General features: G+C 43.3%; 2 protein-coding genes across 2 annotated transcripts; one reads left to right on the top strand and one right to left on the bottom strand.

The window, feature by feature from the left end:
* Positions 1-286: 286 nt before the first annotated feature.
* Positions 287-5471, bottom strand: znf16l (zinc finger protein 16 like). The gene is made up of 3 exons (XM_070854847.1): positions 4710-5471; positions 2222-2437; positions 287-1293 (listed from the first exon to the last, which is right to left on the bottom strand). Exons 1-3 carry the CDS (start codon positions 5443-5445, stop codon positions 587-589), a joined length of 1659 nt encoding a protein of 552 aa, XP_070710948.1. The 5' UTR covers positions 5446-5471; the 3' UTR covers positions 287-586.
* Positions 5472-8568: 3097 nt separating this feature from the next.
* Positions 8569-27588, top strand: LOC139222535 (SH3 domain and tetratricopeptide repeat-containing protein 1). The gene is made up of 19 exons (XM_070854321.1): positions 8569-8683; positions 10351-10419; positions 12716-12846; positions 13480-13585; positions 14812-14958; positions 15903-16101; positions 16240-16316; positions 17516-17711; positions 17797-17927; positions 18908-18946; positions 19498-20853; positions 21575-21715; positions 22310-22531; positions 22950-23130; positions 23445-23595; positions 23874-23996; positions 25724-25874; positions 26466-26662; positions 27237-27588. Exons 1-19 carry the CDS (start codon positions 8569-8571, stop codon positions 27489-27491), a joined length of 3987 nt encoding a protein of 1328 aa, XP_070710422.1. The 3' UTR covers positions 27492-27588.
* Positions 27589-27907: the final 319 nt, after the last annotated feature.

The following is a 27907-nucleotide window of genomic DNA, read 5'->3' on the forward strand; positions in this document are numbered from 1 at the left end:
GGTTTCCTGACTTGTTGGACTTGAGTACAATGAGCCAGTGAGGACAACATTAATAGAATTGATAGAAAGAACGGGCAAAGTTAATAAACAGGCATTACCCTTTAACATATACGTAAATGATAGTAGAATTGGCTAAAAAATACTAAACCTCTGGTATAGCTTGTACCGGAGCTTTCAACCTCACAATCTCCATCAGCGGAGGGATTGAGATTGCTTTGAAAATTCCTTGCTCAAAAGTTGAGCCAGCATGGACAAGAAGTCCTCAGAAAAACGGAGAGTTTGACAACCAATTAAAGTCCATCTGCTGATAAGGTGTGATGAAGCTGATCTGAGGTCAAGCTAAATGATGATACGGCTTTTCTTGATGCCTGACGCAGGATGACATGTCAGAGATGTGGCAGAACACCAAAGCTTAGGCAGCACCTTAGGATACCGCCCCCGTTCTCCACATGACCAGCACCTCCCTCAATGTCAACAGAGAGCCAGAGAATGGGTCAGGCCTCAGTATTGGCACAGGTCCCGTCTCTGACGTACACTTTACATTTCTGGGTATCAGAAAGCTGAGAAAGCGTGGCAGCTGTGCTAGTTACTGTGCGGGCGTACAGCGGTGGCTCTTGTAGGTTCCCAGATGGCGAAAGCTGCGTCCACACTGCTGGCAGCAGTAGGGTGTGGCCCCGCTGTGAATCCTCTGGTGGGTGTACAGGTTCCCCAGCTCCTTAAAACGCCGGCCGCATTGTGGACAAGCATACGGGCTCTCGCCCGTGTGTACCCGTTGGTGTCTCTTGAGTCCAGAGAGCACTGAGAAACCTTTCCCGCACTGGGGGCAGGGGAAGGGGCTCTGGGCACCACTATGCACCAGCCTGTGGCTCTTTAAGCGAGCTGCATGGCGGAACCTCTCCCCGCACTCTGGACACATGAAGGGCTTCTCTCCTGTGTGGATCCGCTGGTGCTGCCGCAGGTTGCCCAGGTAGTTGAAGTGGCGGCCACAGTCCCCGCACTCATATCCCCCCTCAATTTTAAGCTCCTTTTTCACGGGCCCCCCTCCCCGATTGATGCCGGCACCAGCCTCAACTCCTGTACCACCCTCATTCTGTCCCCCTGCACCTCTCCTGGAGTCACTGCTGCCGTCTCCCATGGCGGGTGCAGCTGAGCAGGTGGACTGCAGAGCCTGTAGAGCCTGAGCATCAGCACAGTCCGAGTGTATCAGTTTGACGTGTTCCTCTAGGAACACAGAGTCAGGACAGAAGGTTCCACACAGGGAGCAGATGTAGGTGTGGCTGGGGAACTGCTGGCCTGAAACCACAGACAAACATTATTTCATCAGCTATAAGAGCTCATTAAGGCCTAAAGTACGGCGCATTGAAATATTTTACTTTGTACTTTGAAAACACACACACACACACACACACAGAGGAGCAGATCAGCACAAGACTTCTCCAGTCCATCCTGCTATATTCAAGAAACCTTGCTTGCTATCTCACCTTCATCAGCATGCTATCTAAGCTCGTATCTGGTCGATTGATCAGTCATGTGACAACGGTAGTTTATCAGAGTACACAAAATATCAATATTGATATTGATATTTTAAACTAAACTAAAATAAATGGATGATATTGATATCATCCATTTAGTTTTTACAAAATGCAGCAGGAACGTGTGAATGCAGAGGTCACTGGCGTGCCTTCATGCCTTCTAGCATGAAGGCATGGGGCTGAAATTTGACCCTGAAGTGACCACGCACATTTTATTTGGCCATCGTGTTTTAAAGCACCCTAAAAAAACATGAAGGGAAAACATGTCTGTGCTCTTCTGACGTCTGATCTTATCAGTTTGAACACACCCTGTCAAACGTCAAGAGTCATAAAATCGGCTTTCTGTATCATTCAGAAACATTCTGTGCCTATTTTGAAAAAATGACCATCAGGGGCCAAATTTGCAGCGCCCCGATATCTTTTGAGTTCAGCCAAGAGTGTAGGTGCATATTAGATCATTTGGAGAGGATCAAAGGGGAGGGAGGACAGGATGTCTGTGGGGAGATGTTGCCAGAGAACATCAGATGAAAAGGGGTGAGGATGTGACGTGAGGTGAGCTACAGGACAGGAACACTGGCTTCACTCACCTGATGGCTACTCTTCATTGAAGTTCTAAAAATCTGCCTCTGAGGTGCATTAAGCTTTCAGTTTTGTTTTTGTGATTCTCATGATCACCCACTCTCACCCACCTGCCGTGAGCCTGTCTGTGCATCCCTCCAAGGGACTCCCTCCCTCTGCTGGAGAGCTCTGGGGCTCCATGGAGAACTCAGAGGACTGTACGTGCGAGAGCGGGGCCTGGGTCTGGGCCGGCTCCAGTCCACCTCCCTCCCTCCTCGACAACTCATCCTCATCATCATCCTCGGTCTCACAGGCTGGGGTGTTCTCGCATTCCGGCTCCTTCATGACTGGAAAGAATATCATAACACAGAAAGTTTATCCTCAGGGGAAAGTTGTACTGCATCAATTTACTTTTCATGTTTTTCCAATTCCACCAGGTTCTCTTTCCTTGTCCACTAGCAAAAGAGAAGCCTGATGAAAACTTAAATAAACTAACTACAAATATATCATTTTAAATATTGTTCCTACTCCAGTGGATGGCTGAGTCCACACCACCATTTTAACAACAAGAAACACTGAGCGTTTACGGAGCGTCACATTGGCTGGGACACCATCAAAATGATGCCGATTCATAATACGGAAGCATGAACATCTTTTGTCTTCAAAAGACGACAACTCCGTTGAAACGTTGAAACATTTCCAAACTGCTTTCGTTGTTCTTCCAGGTACATGTGATGAACTTGTGGTGCCACTGGAAACCTCACAGATGGACACAATCAGTTAGACTGCACTCAGTTGTTCCCACCGACACGTCTAATGAGGTGTAGCCACATGCAAGCGGACGTTGAAGGGCATTCCTACGACCCTTTATGGTGAACTGTGGGAGGGGAAATGAGGCTTGAGCATGTGCGCCCTGATCCACAATGACTGAGAGAGTGAGTTTGTTTGAGTCATTGTGTGACTTTGGTGTTTTAATGGGTTAGTGTGGATCCTAAACAATATCCCTGTGTTCTTTGAGGTAAAATTATGGAGTCTGGTGTGTGTGCAGAGAGCGATAGAACGGCTGTTTGTGGTTAAACCAAAAGGATCTTCCAGGTCTCTCTCTGTAGGGATCCTTTCCATGATGCTGTCACACACTTTTAGTGGAAGTACGTCTGTTTTGTTGCTTTACATTTGACTGATTATCACACCATTTTGACTTCATCCATCCATCCGCTTGTCCTTCAGAGCGTCGCGCTAGGCCCATGCCATATGACAACACATCATGCGATGATAAAAAAAAATCGTCTATTGTTTCATATTGTGCTCTACGCTTTGTTTTGTTGTGTCACAATTCACACTCTTTATGGAAATATCCTTTGTCACCGGTCGACCCTTTGTGCTCTTCCGCACAGCGCTGATCCAGTGAGTGAACGTGACACAGAACAGAGTCATTCTGAGCAGGAGAAAGGACTCTGACCAGCCAGGACAAAGCCAGGGATGGTGCCTAAAAGAGAAGCTGCCCCAAATGTGAATAAGGAGTATATTGTAGGGGAAAAATTTATATTAAATAAAAAGACTCTCCTACACTATCATATTTGACTTGATTTTCAATCAATCAATAATCTGTTCTATGAATGAATGAATGAGCCACTTATGTCGAAGCCATGGAAGACGGAGGTTGAACTGTACATGACCTCCAACATCTGCTTGACCTAATTATCTCATTAAATAATGCGTACTGAAGTATGCATCACTGATATATGTGATGCTCCGCTTGAACTTGGGAGAACAAGAAGTGCTTGTCAGCTCGGACGCAAAGCCTCGTCTGTTTTGTCGAGTACAGGTGTTGTTTAAGTGGCCATGTATTAATAACTGAACCAGAAAACGGACCTCTAAGTGTTCCTTCCCAAGCACCTCGTGTTCTACCACCTCGTGATTAACTTTATACGCATATTGTTTAGCTTGATTGTAATAACCCAGTGCTGTGGATCCAATTGATTTTTATGATGTCCTCTTCTAGTGTATAAAGTTCTGGTGGACATGTTCTCTTCGCTGATCTGCAGCGGTTGTCTGTATGGTTTTCGACCCTTTGTACAAAGCCTGAAGCTGCATTAAAACACTCATTCTATCTCGTCATTCTAGATTTTCCTCCACATATATAATTCAAAATATGATGAGAAATAGGCCTTTATATATATGTATGCATATTGTACATACAATATTCACTGATTGTGGTCATATGGCACAGCTGAGGGCTCTGGAGCTGCTGGGGGCACCTGGAAGGCTCACCAGCAGGCAGACAACCATTCACACCACAGGTGTCTGACCGTCTAACGTCCATGGACTGGGGGGGGGGGCTGGAGGAAGCCCATGCAGGCAGGGAAAGCCTGGCATGCAGTAAGGGCCCCTCCTGGTTCAAACCTCGACCCTTCTTGGTGTTGGAGACATTCATCTGGCCTCACCAAACTTCATAGTAGAATCTCTACATTCTGACTGCGCCTCATAACTTAGAGTGGAGTATTTGTATCCTTATGATTGCTAGTATTTCATCCATGTTCCTGGCTGTGTACACAGAGGGTCCTCCACATGTGTGTGACCCCCCCCACACACACCTCCTCACCGGGTCTGTGTGCTTACCTTTCAGCTGTGAGGGGTACTCCAACGGTGCTATCCACTCGTAGTCATACATCCGTTTGCTGCCAGAGGGGAGCATACTGAAGATGTCCTCTGCGGTGGACTCCGAGTCCCCGTGCCCAGGCCCGGAGCCAGCCATCCCGCTGTCGGGCCACAGGTTCAGGGAGTGCGGGTCCGGCTCGTGGCGAGCCTCCCTGTCGCTGGCTTGGCTGCTCTGATCTCCGTCCGTGTCGGCACACCCCCTCGAGTTCTTGTCTTTCATAAGATAGTCACAAATGGCATCTATGTTCTCCTTTTTCACCCCGGGCATGACAGCTTTGGCTCTCCTGGGGTCCACACTGTTGTGTTTGCTGCCGGAGCTGAGGTCAGGTTTCTTAAGGCCAGCGTCTGCAGACGGCTCCATGGGGAAAGGGTCCTTACCATCCCTCTGGATGGTATCCAGTCTCGCCCTCAGCACTTCAATTTCCTCGCTTTTCTCGCGTAGCTCCATCTTTAGGACTCGTATCCTGATGCTGACCATTTTGCGGATCTCGGACAGCGCTGTCTCCAGCACCACGGTGATGTTTCTGCCGAGGTGCTCGGTGATGTCGCTGACCGAGCAGAGCAGCTCCTCGTCGGTCTCCAGCTCCAGGAAATCGCCGTCGGTTCGGTTCGCCGACCCAGGGGGCTCCATGAAGGCGCCGTGGAGCTCAGGAGAAAGACTCGTTTCTGCGAAACTGTGGTTTCTTTTGCGACTCATAGAGAAGTCTAGCCAGGGGCGCTTGTTTCTGCTGAGTTTTGCTAGCTATGGGCTACTAAGCTAATGTTTGGCTAAAGACAGTAGGAGGGTCTGTCAGACAGCGGGAGTGATTCCGGATGTAACAACAATCTGTCTTCAAAACAAAAGCGCTTATATGTTAAGCAGCTGCCAAGGCGTAGTTTCGTCTGTTGGGCTTTTGTTTTGAAGGCAGTACATATAGTGTCGTTTTTGATAATAGTGAACTTGACACACAGCGGCTGCAGCAATGGCTGGATTCAGCAGAGTTAAGATGAATTTACACAAGTAGCGCCCCCTACAGTACCATTTTATTAAGGGTTGGACAGGGTTCAATAAAACCACTAGTTGATTATGAAATTACTAATAACCAATAATATGACTTATAACCTATAATATGACTAATAATGAATAATATGACTAAGAAAGAATAATATGACTAAGAAAGAATAATATGAGTAATCCACAGGAGGTGTAGTTGTATAGCTGTGTTTGAAAACACACCTGTGAGCTACATTAACAGACAGCTGGAAGGAGATTTGGGTGTTTGGGTGCATTTGTTAAAGCTGCACTATTGATACTTTCATTCTGTGGATGGGTGTTGTTCGTGGTGACAAGCCCTCGGAGATTAATCACTAACTCTTGAGTGTGATTCGCCTTTAAGCGGCCTTTTGGCCTCTTTTAGCTCGCGGTTTTGGTCAACGGGCGGCTGTTTTCAGTGACACGGCTCTGAAAAAGCCAGTTTACATGACCTGCTCAGCAATAAACAGCAGGTCAAGACCAGCTGGTGAGCATTGTGGAGCATTTAGTGGCTAAAGAGGCAGACAATTCCTCCCTGGTGGCGACCAAAAACAGAGCTAAAACAGAGTGGATATCTGACTAACATCAAAGTGTCCAGGTCATTTATTTGTCATTCTACAACACAGGGTTACATAATGACACGAAACATCAAACATATATACAAATAATTACATTTAGAATAGAATACCCCCCCAACCATTGACAAAATAAAACAATATATACAGTTATTCATATACATATTTACATATAGACGTAAAGACCCATGGAATATGGAGAAAAATGGAATAAACCTCAGGAAGAGTAGTGGAGGGAGAGACTGACGGGACAGAATTACTGATGGATGTAGATTGTAAAACAAATGTGAAAAATATGGATCCAGGAGGACATTACGCAGCTTGGGTGTCACCAAACAGACAGACCATCATCTCCTGTCCTCCATAGAGACCTGGAAGATGAGAGGCCACAGAGAAAAAGCAGGCGGGAGGGGGGTCACACAGCTGGTGAGCTTGGGGGAACAGAAACAAAAAAAGAGGGCTAGTAAAATGCAGCAGGACTGAAGGAGCCAGGGATCAAACCACTGATCTTGTGATGGCCCAGTGTTAGAGCAGGTTGGCCACTAATTGGAGGACTGGCTTTTCTCCATGAGCATGAAACTTGGGGTTAAGTTTCATGCTCATGGAATTACCCTAAAATGCAGTGCATGAATAGTGGGTGAATATGAATGCAGTGTCAAACAGACACGAACAGCCCATTTAAAGCAGGGATCACGCTCCCACTCACACACACACAGAACACTATAGACCTTTTACAGCACCTAGTCATCTACTGTGTGTGGAGTAAAGGTGCAATAAAAAGAGTAAGTGTTATATGGCACGAGGGGCTTCAGACACCTAGTGAATGTGTGTTGCTGAGCCATCAGGTATCTTGTGATTCCTGCCTTGTGATTGTCTGTTTGCTGCTGTTATAAATTCCTGAGTGCCGTCCCACTTCTAGAAAAACAAGACTGCAGCTCCGAGCTGACAGAGGAAAGGACGGTGGAAAGGAAATGCTGAGTCTGTTCCTGTGATGTTTGAGGGAAAACACACACACTGGATTATACACTGACCCTCCCCGAGCCAGAGGAGGGAAACTCTGGAGGAAAAGTTGAAGACGGACAGAGTTCTTAGGTTATATTTAGGAAAGAAGTCTGTATGTAGCCTGAGAGACTGATTAACAGACAGGCCTGGTTCTCCCTCTCTGCTAATAGAAGGACCTTTATTTGTTGAGTGAGTGATTATTAACCTGAAAATACACAAAGTGAATAGTAACACAGTTTCATAGCTGAATGCCACAAAAAGAGAGGACTGGATTATGTGTTATTTGAACAGGTCTGCAGCAACCTGCAGCATGAATATGACTCAAACAAGGCTAATAAAAAGGCTTTAGGTCTGTCAGCACTGTCAAGAGTTTAAGTCTAACCAGAGTTATATGGGAACTTCAAAATAAGAGCATAATGTTTATGTTTTGGCTAAAAGGTACATTCCCTATTGCACTGCTCTTAGGAAAAATCTGATTCATTCATACTTCGTTGCCACAGATAGAGTCGAACAAAAATATTGATTAAAAAAACAAATATAAACATGAATACAGAGAGGAATAAGTACATAAATAAGTAATGAATAATGAATAAATAATGAAAATACAGCATTCCCTAATGCAAATCCAACAGTACATTACATTGTGAATAAATGCGTGACAATGAATCAGCAACAACAAATAGTAATATAAGAATATAAGAGCCAGTCCCCACGAATAACACGATTTAGGCAAGTAAATAAAAGTTATTCAGCTCAACAGAATAAAGCAAACCAATAAAATAACGAGTGATCATAGAAATGAATTAATAAATACAAAATATGTAATAACGAATAACAAAATTCATGCAAGTTGTATTTGTACATAATTACACAAGGCATTATTTTTCTATTTTCTGTTTCATTCGTTTAACTGTTCAGTAATATTTCTTCTATTAGATTATTATTATTATTCACGTTTCAGTTCATAATGTGTTGAATGTGCTTTATTCATTCACGTTAATGCAGTCCTACCATAAATATGATTCTAACCACATTACCTGATTATGAATTCCAACCTTAAATTCTAATGATCTCGTAAAGAATCAGCTCCATACATAATGAGACCTTTATTTTGAAGAGAACAGCAGAGCTCCCACTCCAGAGGGGGTGGGGGCGGCGGTGAGGTGAGGTGAGGTGAGGTGAGGTGTAGACCGATCACCGGGGAGCGGGAGGCTGTTTGGATGCGTTGGACATGTCAGCCAGGTCGGACCGAGACACCGGCAGCCGTGCGCACCGGAGGAAGGTGTCTGCAGACGGCCAGCAGCAGCGGGAGGCGGCGGAGAGGGCGAACCGACACAGCAGACCGGGTATCTGTACTCAGATTACTGCTCTGATACTGAGGGGAGCTGGATTATTGTATTTAGACATCTAATCTACAATCTATATTTATATAATTATACAAACAAGTTCTTTGGCTGAAACAAGTTATTATTATTATAGACATGGTAAAAACTATCATGTGGGGGCTTTAGGGGCTCTGTTGTAAAGAAAGAGCCCTTCTCTGTTTGATCCCATTTTGTTTAAGCCGTTTTCTTAGTGCTGAGATGATCAATCAGTATATGAATGGCAGACAATCAATCTGCGGTCAGTTTGGGTGAGATAACACATTATCTCCTTGATCCCATCCAGATGCTTAAAAAGTATAAAATAACATAACAGGTAGCTTACTCCTTAAAGGAGTCTCCTTTAACCCCTGAAAGGTCCGCTAGGATAAACTGAGAAATCCAGAAAAACACATTGACTCCAGAATCTGTGAATATTCAGATATTATTTGTTTGAGAACTTTAACAGACACAAGTCATCTCCTGTTGTGTTCACATTTGTGTAACTTCCATGCTGGGCCACACGTCTGGCTCCAGACCAGTTGTGATGTCATGAGTCCTGCTGGTATGTTTAGGTGTTAAACTGAGATTTCAGGTGAACTCAGAGAGACTTTCCTGCTTCAGCAGATGATAAACAGACTCCTCAAACACATGTGCTATGTAACAATGGTTTTCAGGTTGAAAGCACTGTATGCTGCAGTGGAGTGGTTAGTTGGCACACTCTTCACTCTCATCTGTATTCCTCTGGCATCATTTATGTTACAATATTCTAACTAGCAGCAAATGAAGGGTTAAAGTCCCACCCATAAATAAGCCTGTTTTAAAGTACACAGATGTTTCCTAAAATGAGGTGATTCTTAACTCATGTTGTGCATGTGTGCCAACCAGCCCCATTATGGGGTTAGTTACAAAGAGCAAAGATTAATGGAATATCTTCACATTTTGAACGCAGCCTAACCGCTGCCATAGACCATTCAAAATAATAGTAATTAACTAACGATATACACATTGTTTTTGAGCTTTAAAAATCACCTTTAATCTCTCAAAATGCCCCAACAAAATATACATTCAGCATTTAATAGAATGTCTGGAATCAAAATGTAAATGTGTCGTTGGGCCCACCGGAAATGTTGAGGACTACTCTGTCTTTTGAACGAAGGGCTCCCTCTCTGAACTCACTTTCCCAGAAACCTTTAGTTTCACACATATGTGCTAAACGCACCCCCGGACCCAGCTTTCCAGCCACCATTGGTCAGTGTGTGTGGCACATGACCCTACAACCTCAGGCCAACAGAACCAGAGTTCCCCCAGAGCTCTTTCTCTCTCTAACACATTACGTAATGCAGTGTTAAGAGGGCATTGCAGCTATTTCTGTCCTGAGATGAGTGAGACCTAGTAGTATACCATGGCTTTCTGTTGCTGTCCTGTATTGGAAAGAAATGGATGCTGTACTGAGAAAAAGGGGGGACAGGTGGTTCTGTTTGGGGACTTGAGTTGTTCTGTCATTTTCCATTAGAAGAACACATCACCTGTGTGAGTCGGTATTGTGGTTGAAATAAAAGTAAGACGCTGCAATGTAAAATGTACAAAATACTTGTGGAGCATGGTTACATGTGTGACTTGAGTGCTGCTTGTCCATATTTTTTTCCCAGTGCGTGGTTTCTCCAGGGATGCAAGTCTGAAGGGAACTCTGTCAACATGTGAGGAAAACTTTCCAACAGGTAACATGACAGGTGCATCTGTCGAGCTTTTTAGACGAGCAAAGAGCTGCTTTGTTGGTTCCCCTGTTTGCTCCACACTGAGACCGTGCTAACATGATAATCTAAGATGGGAAACATCAAACCAAAGACTAAACTAAAGTTCCCAATTGCTTTTGTTTTGACATTTTGGCCATCGGCACCATGGGTATTTGGCGCCAGAAGTGACACTCAATTTTTTTGTCCACCTGCATTCTGCGAAGACCTGCTTCTGATTGGTTAGATTTTGGCATGATTGGTTAGCCCCCCCCTTTTCCTCGTCTATTTTCCTTTAATGGGACCATAATTTACTAAATGAACATCCTGCTGTGTTGAAGATGACTTGAAACTAGAGACTGAGACCAGAAACTCATCAGGAAAATGTTCACTGAGCTGATAAATCAAGTCAGAACTAGACTTCTGTTTGGAGAGTCGGAGTCCTGCTGGCCTTCAGAAATAACACATCCACTTCTTTTCCACAGTCCATGCCTCACACCCTGAACATCAGTAGGCTAGCACTGGCATTGTGAGCATGTTAGCATGCTGCTGTTAGCATTTAGCTCAAAGCCCTACAATCCGTGATGCTTCAGTACACTTCACATCACTTCACCAGTAGAAGGCCAACGATGTTCAAATTGTCATTTAGCAAAGAAAAGAGACAGGTCTTTGTTTTCTTTCACCCAGAGCTTCATCATGGGGCAATTTGCAGTTACATTACATACAGAATTGGCAGTTTACAGTCAAGGGAAGGTTAATTATCCAACTGGGTTTCATTGTAATCATTAGATTCACAAATGCGTTCTGCGAGGGGGAACATGGCTTGAAGTAGTACAGTCTACCTGGGCGAGGAAATACTTTCAAACACTGGAGCTGTAAAAGTGAAGTGAGTGACCTCAGTGGAAAGTCATGTGAGAAGTTTAAAGGGATTATACCTTGAACCTGTGAGTTCCTCTGGAGTCACTGATTAATCTGTGAGTCAGTCGCAGTGTCGTCACTCACTCAAGCATCACTCAGCGGCTTTAGCGGAGGTAGCTCAGTGTCTTTTCAGGTCCTTATTGTTGTGTGTTGTATGTATAACCTGAACATCCTTTCTAATCATTCATCACATATATACAATATAATATAATATAATATAATATAATATAATATAATATAATATAATATAATATAATATAATATAATATAATTTTTCATGTAAATAAATTTCATGTTTCCAGCCTCTCTTTACTTTTTCTTTTTTACTTTTAAAAAGTACATTTCTAGATTTCCAGACACAGATACTTTTACTACTAGCATTTTAACTATTACTCGTAACAGCGTATTTTGCCTGTGTGGCAGTAGAGGTTTTACTTAAGTAAAGCTTCTCAATTCTTCTTCCACCACTGCAAATACCAATAATGGAAGTCGTTGCTGTTGAAATCTGGTGCATGTGCATATTTGTGATATTCTGTCACCATCCTACTGAATGTTTGGTTGTTTTGTGCTTTTAGCCCTGAAACTTATAGCTCCAACCATATTCATGAATATGATTTGAACCTGAGCTTCCTTTTCTTTAAATCACCTTATATGAAGGCTACCTTTATTGTAACACTGGACTGTGGATCTTATTTTATTACAAGAGGGAAGTGTTTTTACCACAGCAGCTGAACCTTCTCAGCTCCTTCTTTTTTAAACATCAACAGGCAGGTGAGGAAAATACTAAATGACTCTATTGGTGTAGATGTAGCTGGCTAATGCAGTTGGCCTTTTTTCTGTTTGTGTTTTGCTGCAAGTTTACTGAGGTGGAAAATGTCAGTAAACTTAAACTAGACTAATAAACTTATTTGAGGTCTTGTTCCTGGCTGTAGAATAGACCATAAATTCCCCACAGCTCCTGAGGTGGAACACACTAATAGAGTGAAAGTGGAATTCACAGGTTGTTACACATCAAGCGAGCTGAAGGAATCTTGGGTAAAATTACAAAACCTGAATCTTTAAAAGGCATTCAGGATGTGATTTTGTTCAGTTACACAGACACCATTACACACTATGTGGTCTTTCTCATGCAATGCAAAGCGGAACAGAGTTTCGTACTTGTGGTGTACCTTGAAAAAGTTTATGCTAGAGGCCCACTGTAATGTACAGCATCATCATTATCGACATCAAAAACACTCACAACTGCAAAAACTATTTGGTTATTTTTGATCAAACCCCTTGAATGTGACCACTGAAGAAGTGTGACTGACCTGTGGTGAGGGACATTTTATGTTGTAGGAATAAACGTGATGTGTTCTTTGTTCAGCACTGCCCATGCTGCTGGATGTGGTCAGGGGTCCCGAGCGTCTTCCTGCAGACGAGGAATCACAGGAAATGTTACGAGGGAAACTGCGCATTCTGCAAGCTGACAGCGTCAAGGTCAACGCTGTGTTCACGGTGAGCTGGAGAAAAGCCCACTTCCTCCGTAAAACTATAAATGAATCCGAATGTCTGTCTGCTGGTTTGATCGCAGTGAAGTTTTGTGGTGAAAATAGCAAGATGGTGGTTTCATTCTTCATAGAGAAAAGTGGTTGTGGTTGATTCATGTCACCGTGGATACCCATGTAAGTATCAGGACAAAAAGCATGTACATGACCAGAGAAAGCTCTTCCCCTCTGTCACAGCATGCTCCAAACTAATATTCCATTTGTCTGCTTAAGTATGGCGAAGCGTAGAGCAGCTGTATCACTGTCGGAAACCTTGACGTGCTTGCGTCACCTACTTTTACTGCGTTAGTTCATAGAAGTGCTGTTATGAACATAACGCTGTATTCCCAGTGATGGTTGGTCAAATTTTGGCCTCCCCCATCCTCCGCCTCACCCCCTGCCATGACTAAATGCACTCCCTCCATGTGTGATACACTTATGTCAGGAGATAACTGTTCAGTCACAGACAGTGTCGGTTCATCAACTAAAGAACAACTTAGATATAACAGAAATATGAACCTATTGCACAAATTGAAAGAATAAAAACTAAACAAACACTGCACACATGAAGTCAGTATAAACCTTTCCTTTTCTTTGCCTGCAGGAGTTGTCCACTCATCTCATCTCCATCAACAGTGAAGAAAAAGTTATTTTTGTGACATTCAAAACATTTGAGGAAATATGGAAGTTCACCACATATTACACAATAGGTATGTTATAGGTGTGTTTGGAATGCAACGAGGTGGTTTTCAGTAATCGTGTGATTTAACCAGAAGTATTTACAATCAGGCAAAAGTGTAAAAGCTAATCACATAGGTGAGAATGATTCCAAAGCTCTATGTGATGACTTTTTATAACCTTTAAAGTTAAAGGAGAATTCTGGTATCTGTAAATGTGGGCCCTATTTGTATATATTTTGGTGTCCAATTGACCAATAGGAAGCCTACAAAATGTGTTGGAATTGATCCAGTAGATCACCACAGCCAGCAGCTGCCAAACAGGCTGCAACGTGATCCTTTGGGACAACTGCACCTTATCACAGTAGGTCCACTAAAAGTGCTTGTTTGATCCACTGACAGGCTCAGAGTGTTATTCTAAGTGTGTGACAGCATCATGGAAAGGATCCCTACAGAGAGAGACCTGGAAGATCCTTTTGGTTTAACCACAAACAGCCGTTATATAGCTCTCTGCACACACACCAGACTCCATTCACTAAAACACAAATTTTGAATGATAACAGTGAGGCAGTGATAGAAAAGCAAAACTGTGTTCTTACAGCCTGTTCCATGGCTGCCAGTTGAAGCAATTTACTGGACCAATTCAAAAACGTAATGCACTACCAGTAATTTAGGTAGTGAACTGAAAGCTGTAAACATGATGTCACATGGACTGACAGGTAACTTAATTGGACAGTTTTTGCAATTGTCCTCCTGCATCATCAGCATTAAGTGGACCATTACAGGACAATTAAGTCTGGTATGTTTGCAGAGAGCAGTATAACAGCTGTTTGTGCTTAAACAAAAAGGATCTTCCAGGTCTATCTCTGTAGGGATCCTTTCTGTACTGTTGTCAGACACTCAGACACTTCATGTCTCTACTTTGATCATGTAACGCTGCCCAGAGGATTACATTACAGCCACTGCAGCACGTTTTGCGCCTGCTGGCTGAGGTGATAGACTGGATCAACTCAAACTCAAAATATTTTGTACCTACTAATCATTTCGATTATTACAATATATAAATGGCCCACATGTAAGAATACTGGAATTGTCCCTAAAACTTCATCATTGTAGTTGCCTTTCCAAGGCTTTGTTTTCTGAGCTTTGATGCACTGAACAGATCACTGTTGCTAGTGGAATGATGCCAGTAGATCCAGTTTACAATATGAGTGGATTCATTCATGACATCACCTTTGTCTTCACCTCCTCTCCGCCAGGTTTCCTGGGTCAGTGTATGGAGAATCTGTTGTTAGACCAGTCAGACACGCTTTGGCTCAATTCTTTGGAGGAGGACATTGCTATTGAGGTTTCCATTCAGGAAGACACTCTTAACCTCATCTACAAAGGCATCCTCATGCAGGAAGGTACGTGATAAAACTCAGTCTTTTGCAGGAGATGGAAAACATTATTTAGGATTTGGCTCAATGATCTCAGTGGTCCGTTCACTAGCCTTTCCCCAAGCATTCAACTGCATTTCACAGCCTTCATCAACAGATGTAGCTGTCTAAGGTGTCATCACTTCATCAAGTATGGAAGTTCAGTCACATGGTACACCTGGTTGGGTTGGTGACCCCTGTTAGGTACATGGTGAGCCCGGCCTCTGTTCAAAGATGAGCTTGCACAAGCGAGAGGTGCAGAGGTGCAAAGGAGTGCAGTGAGGTGTAACACTTCCTGTTGCACCTCACTGCACTCCTTTGTTTTGGACTTGATGCTAAAACAAAATATCTACTTTTATGAAATCCTGTGGTGGGTCCATTTTGTATCTACACATCTGGTCGGCTCCAAAGTGATTGACACCAGCCCAAACGAGTGAAAAGGGGAAAAGAACAGATGAGATGAGCTGAAATACTTTTTGCGCTGATGTGATCGAGGCGTGGTCTTTGTTCCCGAACCCCAATTATAAAACTACATGCCACACTGACTGTCCTACAGTATAATCAGTGTCCCTATTGCACCAATAAGTACCTCACAGTTATTTAGTAATTAATACACAACTAAAAAATAAGTCCCAACTTTATCAGCATTATATTTGCTTTTTTATGTTAAAAATTAAACAAGATATATGACATAGAGCTCCCCCTGCAACATATTCAATTCAATTCACACTTAATTTCAGACTCCAGGGTTAAAAGACAGGATATGACATCAAATCAATCACTCACAATAGCACAGCAGCCAGTTGCACAATATTTAGCAGTCAATTTGCAAAAATGCTTTAGACACTTTAGACAATAGTTAAAATAATAACGAAATTCCAAACCAAATGATTACACCTGCACACACTCTGGCTCTCTCTGTGTATTCTCAGGTTCGTTATTTGCTAGTTGTAGCACCAACCAGATGTTTGACAGCTCCACCTCTGGAGGTGACCTGTACCTGGAGCAGGGAGACATAGCCCAGTTTGAGCCTCCCTTCCTGGGCTCAGGGTGGACCGTCCTCTGCCTGGCTGATGGAGCCCGAGGCACTGCACCCAAACCTGCTCTCGAACCGGTCGCCCCTTTTCATCAGTAAGTCCATCCACACACGGCGCTGTATGGACCACAGTCTCATCCAGGTGTTCTGCACTGCTCTTGCTGTTCTGTGACTACACAGTAGGAGATATGAGGTGTTATGCTCTGTGGTCACATGATCACATCTCTCCACAGGTGGTTTCTCAAATCCAGTGCAGAGAGCATTTTAGCTGGTGATGGGAAAGCTGCCTGCGACTTCCCTCTGCAGTTTGGTATGTGCAGTGTTATATACTGGAAATTTCTTGGACCCACTAATGGTGTTTCCTATGAACGTTTATGACTGAGCATAGGCGCCTGAGCAATGGAGCAGGTGGAGCAGCTGCACCCCCACTTTTTGATCAGACAACTTTGTTATCTTTAAATATTTTAGCACGTTTGGATCAAAATTAGTTCCATGTGTCCGTGTCATATGTTGTAAGTGAGTTAAGAATTATATTTCCCAAAGCCATTTTCTCATAAAAGCTGCAGAGAATCAGGTCTGAGTCTGCCTTTCACACATGTAGCTCACAACCACACAGTCTATGCACTCAACAGGAGACTGTCTGAAAGATTGTTAGCACCTCCTGAAATACTCTGTTTGGTTTATTTTTTTCCAAACAAAACTATGTAAGATACGCTAACTAACTACTTTACTGCGCCATGAATAACTGTGTGGTTGGTTTTCAATCACTGAGCATGAAGAAGCTTGACTTCAGGGCCATCTGGTAGACAGACTTCAGGAAATCAGGGAATGTGGTGTAAAAATCCATCACAAGTGTCGGTGAGGTCTTGGTGGATGAATGGGTCAAATGCAGAGCTTGGGCGACCTAGGAGACTGGGGACACCGTGTGCATGGGGGGTTAGAATTTGGCTAGTATTCTTCAGGGTTTTTTAAGCGTTTAGAGTTACTTTTTTAGGGTTTAGGGTTACTTTCCAAGTTCATGTACTTGAGCTGGCATTCATTCTGTCACTATCTCCACTTCAGCTGACATGTCCTGCTCATTGTATCACTTTGATGATTTGAATTCTATATGTTATCTATTATATGTTTACATATATACATAGAAATATGTATGTGTTCCCATTTCCCAACGATGTGCATGTGTAATTTGTTGCAGCTGTGCTGGTATATTCACTTCCCATTAACATGTGCGCACTAATAGTACACAGTACATACATAATTTGAAAACAGCTGCAATGTGGAGCTAAAATGGAGAAAAGAAAATGTCACCCAACATGAGAAGAGAAAATAGAAAAGTAAAAGAGAGATCTGTAAAAAATGTTTGTAATTACGTGTCTTAAAAGGAATAACCAGGCCCTAATTAATAAAACCAAAGGTAAGAAGGAAATATAACAATATTTGATGGTCACTATGTCTCCTAGAATAGAATAATGTGATATCTGTTCTCATTTGGTCCCCCCTTCTGTTTAGCCAGGGGAACCTGTCTGGCCACCGTGGAGTATGATGCCGAGGGCCCAGATGAGCTGAGTGTGGCACCCGGTGATCGCATCATCATCATGGGACTGCTGGTGTCTTGTTTTGATTGGTTCACGGGGAGGAAGGAGGCGACACGAGAAGTGGGCCTGGTTAAGACCAGCCTGGTGAAACCGTCCACTGACACCTCTGAGTTAGTGTGTCACCAACGTTACATCATGAAATGAGTGTTGATGTGGAAATATTGGATCTCATTCTATTCCCTGTCACCCTTCCAGGTCTGCAGATATTTTTCTTGATGGAGAAGAAGGATCATTTTTCATTCTGCATGAGGACCAAGTCATAGAGGAAACAACTGCCTTATTGAAGAAGAAATCTCAAAATGATACTGGTCATAACTACAAACTGGGTGAGACAGAGAGGCTGCAGCAGGGCTCACAGCCACACTGCTTTCTAGTGTGGTTATCGTTGGGCCACTTTTAGGAACAAACGCTGCTTGGCTGTTGTTAGTCACCTGCTCCCAACAAGGTGTTGCTTTACAGTAACAACTGCTGCATTAGAGAACTTTTCCTTTTTACAGCTGTCCTTACAAAGTACAGACTGCTGCATGCAGCACGCATACAATTGGGACGTACTACTACTACTATGTACAACAAAATGTCAGCCGAGCTTGCCTCATTGCATGTCTCATTGCATTTCAGTGAGGTATTGGCTCAATGCAAAAACCTGAACCTGTGTTAACACAGTGCAGCGACATCTGGCAAAGCACTGCACTGCTTCCTCAAACATCTGCAGGCTCCCTCTCCAGGTAGATTACCAGGAGAGCTCTACAGTGATGCTGCGGTTCTGCTCACAGATGTCTAAACTCAAACTAGACTTTTTGGATCTTCTCACCTGCCATTGTGGGGGAGCGACACACCCCCAACAATGCATTCCCTTGCCTTTTGTCGAATGCAGAGCTACTTTCAGTCTGAATGCAATCTTACTCAAATTGCATTTGCTGACATCAAGTGCAGTTAACGCCTTTGATTCATGGAGGAGGCTGGATTTATGAAGTCAAGATGTTTTTAAAAATGATTTTCAGTCTGAACTAGGGTTGGGAACCATTCACCTGTACTTGGAATTTGGTACTGCTACATAGCAGTACATTTTTTGTTGTTTCAAAATGGAATTTCCAAACATCTCAATTTCAAGATTGTTACTTTTTAGAGCATTTTAAACAACCGGTAATGGTTACCAGCAATTCCCTTAAAACTACCAAGTTCAGTACCCAACCCGGGTTTGAACTGAATTGCTTCTTGATTTATTCATGAGCTTTAATTACCAGTTGTCAAAGTTTTAGGCTCTTTTCTAATTCACTTTCTCACATTTTTTGTTGTTCCATCTCAGATGTGATCAGTTACCAAGACTCTGACAAGAAAACATCACGTAAGTATTGCAACCCAGGCCTCCAGACTGCACTGAGCATAAGTCACTTAGTGCGCATGTATGTCGCAGTGCACATGCATATAGCAGTGTATAACTTTACAAAGCAATCCATTTAGCTGTTACTGGGTTCCAGAAATGAAGTGGTCAGTAGCTGATAAAAGAGAGAGAGGGAGAGAGGAGAGGAGGCTGCTGGGGAGAGAGAATCACCGAGAGGTTCTGACTCAGACACCACAGAGGATGTGGTGTGCAGCAGGGAGAGCGACTGAGCCACAATCACTTTGAACCACACTTTATATTCAGATTAAAATATTTTGCAAATATCATGTGTAGAGTCACTGTCAATCTCACGTCAAAGTAAAACTAGGGTATAAAAATGAAGATGACTATTCAGATCACTGATAGATAGTTAAGAGCACCAGTGGAAAAGTTAGTCTGGAGCACTGCAGCAAGTGTCCCCTGAATATGGTTTATATTTAGTCTTTGAAGTGTTTTAAGTTTCCTTTCTCTTCTGCATTTCAACATAATTGTTTCCTCCCATTACTCTTTTGCAGTTATTTCTTCAAGCAAAGCTGATACTCAACTGACTGACCTGAAGACAAATATTAAGAGAATCCTAAATCAAGAAAAAGTCTGTTTGCCAGACTCCACTATGACCATGAATGGGACCGTAGAGCCCTCTGCCCTGGCTACTGAGGCAAAAAAACCAAGCGCTCCCTGTTTCGGGGTTCACCCAGTTGTTGAAGGAAACCACAACAGTGACAGCTTCATTCCCCTCTTCTCTTTTTTGGAGGGACAAGACTACAAAGTGGAATTTGGCGCCCTGTACATGCTGAGTTCTGAACTCGCCTCCTCCACTTTCACTGGTCACTCTGACGAGGACGAGCTGATTGCCTTCCTGGGTGTTGCTAGGGAAGCCGCCAGGAAGAAGCGACTCTTATGGCCACAGACCCGTTTATGCTTCCTGTTGGGAAAGCTCTGTGTTGGGAGGTCAAAGTTCAGTCAGGCCCGGGTTTACTTTGAGGAAGCTCTGAACGTGCGAGAAGGCTTCACAGACCTCAGGCTTTTGTCCAGCATCTACTCCAACCTGGCTGCCATATATCTTTTGCAGAAAAATACAGAGAGTTTCTTTGCTCTGACAGAGCGACTTGTTGCTTTGCTACTCGGAGTCCCAGACTGCCTGGAAAACTTAGAGGATAACACTGCTCTTAAGTACATCCTCAAGAAGGCTATTCTCTCTCACAACAAAATGGCAGAGGCTCTGGCATGTCAGCTTTTGGCAAGGCACCACTGGACACGTGCTGAGGGGGTTCAAGTTGTTCCTTATCTTGAGAGACTGCTTGTTCTTTGTGCTGAGGCTCAAACAACATGGAGTATCTCTCCCAGTCATGGATACCTGAGCCTGGGAAGGCTCTACAACGAACTCCGACTTCTCCACCTCAGTGTCAGTTCAGCCAGGAGAGCTTCTCTGCATCCCTCTGCAACACTGACTGACTGCCTTAGCAGCATGCTTCTAGCTTTGGACAATGTCAACAGACTGTATGGCATCACAGAACAGGTACCCTCCATTTCACCTCAAGTTGCTCCATATTTACACCAAGCCCTCTCTTCTACCAAAGTCCAAGGAGGAGGAAGTGACCAGTACCATGTTCTGAGCCATCAGCTCACAGTTTGTCTCTGCCAACTCTTTTACAAGAACAGAATGCTTGGACATGCTATCTGCCACATGCATGCTCTCATCAACAACAGTCCGACTTCCCAGCGCCTCCCCATTCCTCTCCCAGAAAGAAACAGTGCCCTAATCTGGCTGGCGTGGCTTCACATTGGCAACAATCAGCCAAATGTTGCTTTGGATATCCTGGACTCGGTCCTAGCTTCCATGCCAGAGCATTGCACCACCCCTCAAGAAGGTCTGTGACTTTCTTTGCATGCAAAAAAACAAGCCAGCAAATATTTCCAGGAACTAAGGAACCTCAGGAAGTTAACTCAGAAGCTAGACAAGTCTGAATTACACAAGGAATGTTATGATTAGGCAAAATTATTTTCACACATAATGACATAGCACAGTCATGGGCTGTTCTTTGTATTTACTGTTGCACTCTAAAAGAGAATTTCAGTGGAAAAGAGGTGGAAAATAGCACTGAAAAGTAGTGAGCTGACTAGCAGGCAAACTAAACCCGTCCTAAGCTTGATACTATTTGAGTACTAGCCCCGGAGCAGGGAGTCTTTTACGTTCCAGCAACTGTGGCAGGAAGACCAAATTTGGACTCTGGTTGCCGAGGTAAGGTTCCTGAGTCTCTAAAAACGTTCCTGGGATCCTGGAAAAGGTGGAAATAGGTTTACAAGATAACTAGAGGAGTAATCAGGCAGCTTTTAAGAAACCATTAATCAGATAATCCAAACTTCTAATTTGGAAGTGACATTGAACAAAATATCAATTATTACATTAGTTTCTAGTTAAATATTCAACCAAGGCGTAAAGATCTGTGCCTCTGGGATTATTTCGACTAATTTCGACTTTTGTGTTGCTATTTACTGGTTCTAAAGATGTAAACGTATGATTGAATGAAAAACAATATGTTTCAACACCAGGCTATTTCATAAGTATAAATGTGTTTTAATTGAACACAGGTGTGATCCTCAACATGCGTGGGGTGGCACTTCGATGCACTGGTGACCCCCGGGGGGCAGCAGAAAGCTACCAGGCTGCTGTAGACATCTGCCAAGAGTATGAGGACATGCCAAACTTGGCTGTGGCTCAGGCTAACCAAGGTAAGGTAGTCAATAGTTCAGTATGTTTACATATTTTGGGTTCGAAGTGACTGGTAGGTACGAAAAGTTTTGGAATTGACCGAGTTGGGCTGCAAGGGCTAGTGACCTTTGGGGCAACTGTCCTTGATCAGAGTACATCCACTACAGGCAACAGTAGACCAGCAGCTCCCAGGTTCTGCAGGGTAAAATTACTGTTACTGGGTGCTGTGCAGAAAGCGATATAACGGCTGTTTGTGGTTAAACCAAAAGGATCTTCCAGGTCTCTCTCTGAAGGGATCCTTTCCATAATGCTGTCACACACTTAGAATAACACTCTGAGCCTGTCAGTGGATCAAACAAGCTCTTTTAGTGGACCTACTTTGGGGATATTTGCCTCAAAGGGTTTCATTGCAGCCTGTTTGCAGCTGTCAGCTTAAGCAACCACTGGATCAGTTCCAAAGCTGTTTGCACCTACTAGTTTATTGTATATCCAAAATATGTAACAATAGGATCCATTTTTAAAAAAACGTAAGATGAAGCTATTCTCTAGCAGATGATTCTTCTCATGGACCTTAGTTCTGAGAGATGACTCTTTACTTCTTCATCCTCATGAAGGTCTGTTGTGTCTGAAGTCTGGAGCTACAGGACTAGCACAGAAACACCTGACTGAGGCTGTCCAGCTCTTCTCTGGCCTCGGTGAAGAAGGTCACGAGGGGAACTTCATCACAGTGTTGCTGGAGCTGGGACAGCTCTATGTGAAGCAGCACCAGCTGGACTATGGGAAAGGATGCTATGAATGGGCTCTGCTCTTAGCTATAAGTTCCAACCTGTTAGACTGTAAGTATCTAAATCACACGCTTACATCTGTGTGCTAAGGTCGTATTTTTACGTTTGCTGTTTTCAGTTAAAGGGAAGGTTCAGATTTTTTGAAGTGGGGTTGTATACTTATCCATAGTCAGTGTATTACCTACAGATGCTGACCACCATCTAGTCCCAGCACTGACGCTAAGCAATTTAGTACTGTGGACAGGGGCAGCAGAACAAATGTATTGTAGCCAAACCTAAAGAAATCAATCAACAGTTTAAATCCCCATAATATTTAGAATATTTTCACTGCTTTCCCTCGAAAGCCGTCTCCAAACTGGAGACATACCATCCACTGTCTACTGTAGGTAATACACTGACTACGTGCTTCATACAACCCAAACAATGCAAACTATCAGTTTGACTGAACTGGACTATCACTCATTGCCAGGCCAGCTCACAGCAACCAGACACCTATACCATCTGTATGAGAGTGAGAGTCCTGATCAGGCCCAGTGTATGGTCTACAGCCAGCACCTGGTCCAGCTGCTGAGACGCACAGGACACAGAGGGCAGGAGGGGGACGCAATGGAAGCCATGAGCCGGCTCTACCTCACTCTGGGCACAGAAAGGTGTGTGTGAGAGAGTGTGTGGAGCTGGAATAGGTCTGATGTAACATTAATTCTTATTTGCCCCTTTCAAAGGTGACTTTTTTAACAAAACAAAAAAAACCCAGCAAAAGCTGTGTTACTGTATAATCATATTAGAGCAGAGTTTACACAGGTGGAGGCATTAAAGTGGGCTTTTAACTTGCTATTAATAGAGAAATGAAAACACAACCATGAAAATGAAATCACTTCAGCTGTTAGTTTGAAGGTGTTGATGATGAGCTGAAGTTGAGTTTAAAGTTTGGAGCAACAGAGGTGAAGGCTTTGGATGTTCTCAGGGCGTACCGAGTGGCTCTCGACTACACCAAGAGCAGTCTGGCTATTTTCATCGACATGGGCTGCAGGGAGAAGGAGGCGTACAGCTGGCTGCAGGCCGGGAAGATCTACCATCTGCTGGACCAGACGGAACTAGTGGACCTTTATGTTCAGGTCTGAACCCCAAACTGTGATCTGTGTAACGTCTCAGTGTATCGCAAAAATATGAGATATACGTATATTAAAGACATTTGTATTTTGTATGAAGTGCAGAAGGCTACTTGATTAAATGTACAGTTGGTGACTAAATGTAACTTATGTAGTTGCAGTTAAAGCTTAGTGCACCCAGGCGTGAGCCTTTGAAAGGCAAGCTAGACCTCAGAGTGGAAAGTTCTGGAATGAAAGCTGAATGTATGTATAAATGTATGTATTTTTGTTGATGTCCTTGTCAGGTAGCTCAGGATGTTGCCCTGAGTACAGGAGACACCAAGTTTATCCTGAAGCTTCTTGAAGCTGCAGGAGACATTTTCTTTAACAGAGCCCATGACCAGGAGAAGGCTATCACCTTCTACAGGGTACAGTCTGAATACAGCACACGTCCATACACATGTAGCTTTTCTATTGATCTCGTTTGCTTCTCGTGTGGGTTTATTTAAAGTACCAGTCAGAAGTTTGGACACACCTTCTCATTCAATGGTTTTTTTTTATATTTATTATTTTCTACATTGTAGATTAATGTTGAGGACATCAGAACTATGAAGGAACACTATGTAGTAAACAAAAGGTGTTAAACCAACCAGAACATGTTTGATATTTTAGATTCTCTAACTTCTGCTTTGATGACAGCTTTGCTCGCTCTTGGCGTTCTCTCAGTCAGCTTCATGAGGTCACCTGCATGGTTTTCCAACAGTCTACAAAGAGTTCCCAGAGGTGCTGAGCACTTGTTGGCTGCTTCTCCTTCACTCAGTGGTCCAACTCCTCCCAAACCATCTCAGCTGGGTTTAGGTCAGGTGGTTGTGGAGGCTAGGTCATGTGACGCAGCCCTCCATCACTCTCCTTCCTGGTCACACAGCCTGGAGGAGTGTTTGGGCTCATTGTCCTGTTGGGAAACAAATGATGGTCCCACTAAGCTCAGACCAGATGGGACGGCATGTGTCTGCAGAATGCTGTGGTAGCCCTGCTGGTTCAGTGTGCCTTTAATCTGAAATAAATCAGCAGCAAAGCCCCCCCACCCCATCACACCTCCTCCTCCATGCTTCACAGTGAGAACCACACATGTAGAAAGCATCCGCTCACCTTTTCTGTGTCTCACAGAGACATGGGGGGGGGTGGAACCAAACTCAATCTCAAATTTGGACTCATCAGACCAAAGTACAGATGTCCACTGTTCTAAAGTCCATTCTTTGAGTTTCTTGGCCCAAACTATTCTCTTCTTCTTCTTCTTCTTCTTCTTCATCTGATCATGACGGCCTGGTTCACACAGTCTCCTCTGAACAGCTGATGTTGAGGTGTGTCTGCTACTTGAACTCTGTGAAGCATTTCTATGGGCTCTAATCTGAGGTGCTGTTAGTTTGTGGTTTCAGAGGTCTGATGAACTTTTCCTCTGCAGCACAGGGAACTCTTGGTCTTCCTTTCTGGGTTTGGTGCACTTGAGGAAACATTCAGATTTCCTGAACTAGTCTGGATTAACTGACCTTCATGTCTTAAAGTAATGAAGGACTGTTGCTTCTCTTTACTTAGTTCAGTGCTTCTTGCTATAATCTGGATTAGAACAGCAGTCAAATAGAACTATTCACTGTATACACCTGTGTACCAGCTGCCTCTGTACAACACAACTGATGGTCTCAAACACAGAAACTCCACAACTTAACTCTTGACAAGGCACACGTGTTCATTTCAAACCATCCAGGTGACCTCATGAAGCTGATGGAGAGAATTATAGAGTGAGAAAAGAACCTAAAATATAAAACATATTCTGGTTTGTTTAACACCTTTTGTTTACTACATAATTCCATGTGTTCCTTCATAGTTCTGATGTCTCCAATATGAATCCATAATGTAGAAAATTATAAAAAATAAAGAAAAACCATGAAATAAGTAGGTGTGTCCAAACTTTTGGCTGGTACTGTATCTTCGTACGTCCTTACTCCTTGATTTAGGTTTTTGTACTATAAAAGTTTTATTGTTACTGTTGTGAATGATGGTCCAAGCTAAGAAAACAAGTTTTAACACCTAGTTATCCCATGAGCCTGTAATAATGTAACAACAAAACGTCTGTATCCTTGTTAATTCCTCCCTGCAGGACCGTGCTCTGCCCATTGCAGTGAAGAGCAGCAGTGTTCATTCCAGGCTGAGGTTGTGTAATAAACTGACTGAACTGATGCTCAGTCTCAAGCTGTATGGGGAAGCTTTGGAGTTTGCTCAGACTGCACTGGACATCAGTATCAGCCTAGGTACAGAGAGCCTTTAGCACAAAGTGTTAAACAAGTTTAGGATTCTAACTTATGGCCGTATTTGCCCTTTATTAAAGGGTTAGTTTGGATTACTTGAAGTGCAGTATAGTCAGGAGAGAGAGAGGAGGAGAGAGAGGAGGAATACATAGGTGGCTTTAGGTCTAACTTTAAATTTTGCTGCTGCCCCCGTCCACAGCAGTATGTTGCTTAGCTTCTAAGGTAGGTAATACACTTATTGATAAGTAGCAAATACAACACCACTTCAAAAAATCCAAACTAACCCCTTAAAAGCAAGACATAGTTTAATTGTTGCCATTCACTTGTAATTTAATTCACGAAATACTGCAAATAACGCAGTTAGATTACATGTTTACTGAAAACTCATCCATACTACTCTGATCTTATCTGTACAAAGACCTGCTTAGACTTACATGTTGGTTTTGTCATCACTACCTGTGTGTCACACCGTTGACGGTAATGTGATCAGGGCTCTAGCAATGCAAAATGATTTAAGAATATAACTTGCAACAGTTTGACGTCACGCTATAACTGAGGAACTGTGTCTGCCTTCATGTTCGGTTCCACATACAGGCGAGCATCTGAATGAGCGAGTGGCTTACCACCGCCTGGCCTCTCTGTACCACTATCTGGACCAGTATGAACTGGCTGAACACTATTACCTCAAGGCCCTGACCCTCTGCCCCACACCTCTGCTGTTTGATGAGGAGACACTGTACTATGTCAGAGTGTACCAGACACTGGGGGACATCATATTCTACGACCTGAAGGTGACTAAATGACAGACAGCAGATGGTTTTTGCAACCACTGAAATCATGTGAATCTGGAGAATGAAGCCCCAAATATCATAACATCAGTAAATAATACTTTATTACAGATCCTGAGAATAGAGCATCTTAACTTTTACATTTTGTATATGTAAATGTATAGCATGTTTTTTCTGAGTTCTATTAGATGCTGTCGCTGGTTTCCACTAGCGGAATCATGGTCTACATTTAGTTCTTCAGACATGGTCCCTAAAAATGACCTTCTCTGGGCTTTGTACTGTCTGATGGTAAAGGAACTTACAGGGACAGGACAGGTGCAGAACGTTGTTAGTTAATCTGACACAAACCCGACAGCTGCATCAACACGTATGCAGCTTCATTCACACACAAAGACGAAACACAAAGGACTTAAAGTTCCTGTTTTACTTCCTGAGATTAGTTCCTGTGGCTAGTTTATGAAATTTCTTCTGTGTTGTTGTTTTTATGGGTAGTTAATCATGTGAAGCATTGTATTTGTTCTGCACTCAATAATGTGACGTTTTTAAGGGACCATCCATGTTGCTGTTATCTCCACAGGACCCGTTTGACGCTGCAGGCTACTACCACCTGGCTCTCGCTGCAGCCATGGATCTAGGCAACAAGAGGTGTCAGCTGCAGCTGTGCACCCGCCTCGCCACCATCTACCACAACTTCCTAATAGACCGGGAGCTCTCGCTCTTCTTTTACCAGAAAGCAAGAGGATTTGCCGCGGAGTTGAATGTGAGGAGGATTAATATCTCAGCGGATCATCAGTACAGCAGCACCTCACAGAGCAAGACCACGGGACAATAGGAGAGACATTCTGGGAAGTCAAGTGCATGTTTCACAAGAAAGAAAAAAAACTTCTGCAAGAAAGGCTTCAGCAGATAGCTAGATACATGTTCTGTTTTGGAACAGGGAAATCACACATCATTTCTTACATTCATTTAGCTGATCCCAAAGGAAAAGCCATTTTTTAAAACCTCACTTGTCAGAGATCTATTGTAAAACTAATGTGTGTACAAGTTTCAAAATTCAAGAATCAACTGAACTGATCCATACAAAATGAATAAATACACAGATGAATATTATAAAGCTAGCAGAGAAAACTTATTAGTACTTGAAATTAGACAATAGAGCAATTCCTTACCATTTATAACAGCATACACAGATAGAAAAAAATAGATAAAAAACATATTGCATAACCATCATCACCCCCAGCTATTGTA

Source organism: Pempheris klunzingeri, chromosome 23, assembly GCF_042242105.1.
Source record: "Pempheris klunzingeri isolate RE-2024b chromosome 23, fPemKlu1.hap1, whole genome shotgun sequence".
In the NCBI taxonomy this organism is placed as follows: Eukaryota; Metazoa; Chordata; class Actinopteri; order Acropomatiformes; family Pempheridae; genus Pempheris; species Pempheris klunzingeri.

What these genes read in the sequence shown, in the direction of transcription:
- znf16l (XM_070854847.1), bottom strand. Translation starts at nt 5,445, where the DNA reads ATGAGTCGCAAAAGAAACCACAGTTTCGCAGAAACGAGTCTTTCTCCT. An exon ending in GTACCCCTCACAGCTGAAAG is followed by an intron (nt 2,438 to 4,709) that starts GTAAGCACACAG and finishes TATTCTTTCCAG; the next exon opens with TCATGAAGGAGCCGGAATGC. An exon ending in CACAGACAGGCTCACGGCAG is followed by an intron (nt 1,294 to 2,221) that starts GTGGGTGAGAGT and finishes CTGTGGTTTCAG; the next exon opens with GCCAGCAGTTCCCCAGCCAC.
- LOC139222535 (XM_070854321.1), top strand. Translation starts at nt 8,569, where the DNA reads ATGTCAGCCAGGTCGGACCGAGACACCGGCAGCCGTGCGCACCGGAGG. An exon ending in AGGTCAACGCTGTGTTCACG is followed by an intron (nt 12,847 to 13,479) that starts GTGAGCTGGAGA and finishes CTTTGCCTGCAG; the next exon opens with GAGTTGTCCACTCATCTCAT. An exon ending in TAGTGGACCTTTATGTTCAG is followed by an intron (nt 23,596 to 23,873) that starts GTCTGAACCCCA and finishes TGTCCTTGTCAG; the next exon opens with GTAGCTCAGGATGTTGCCCT.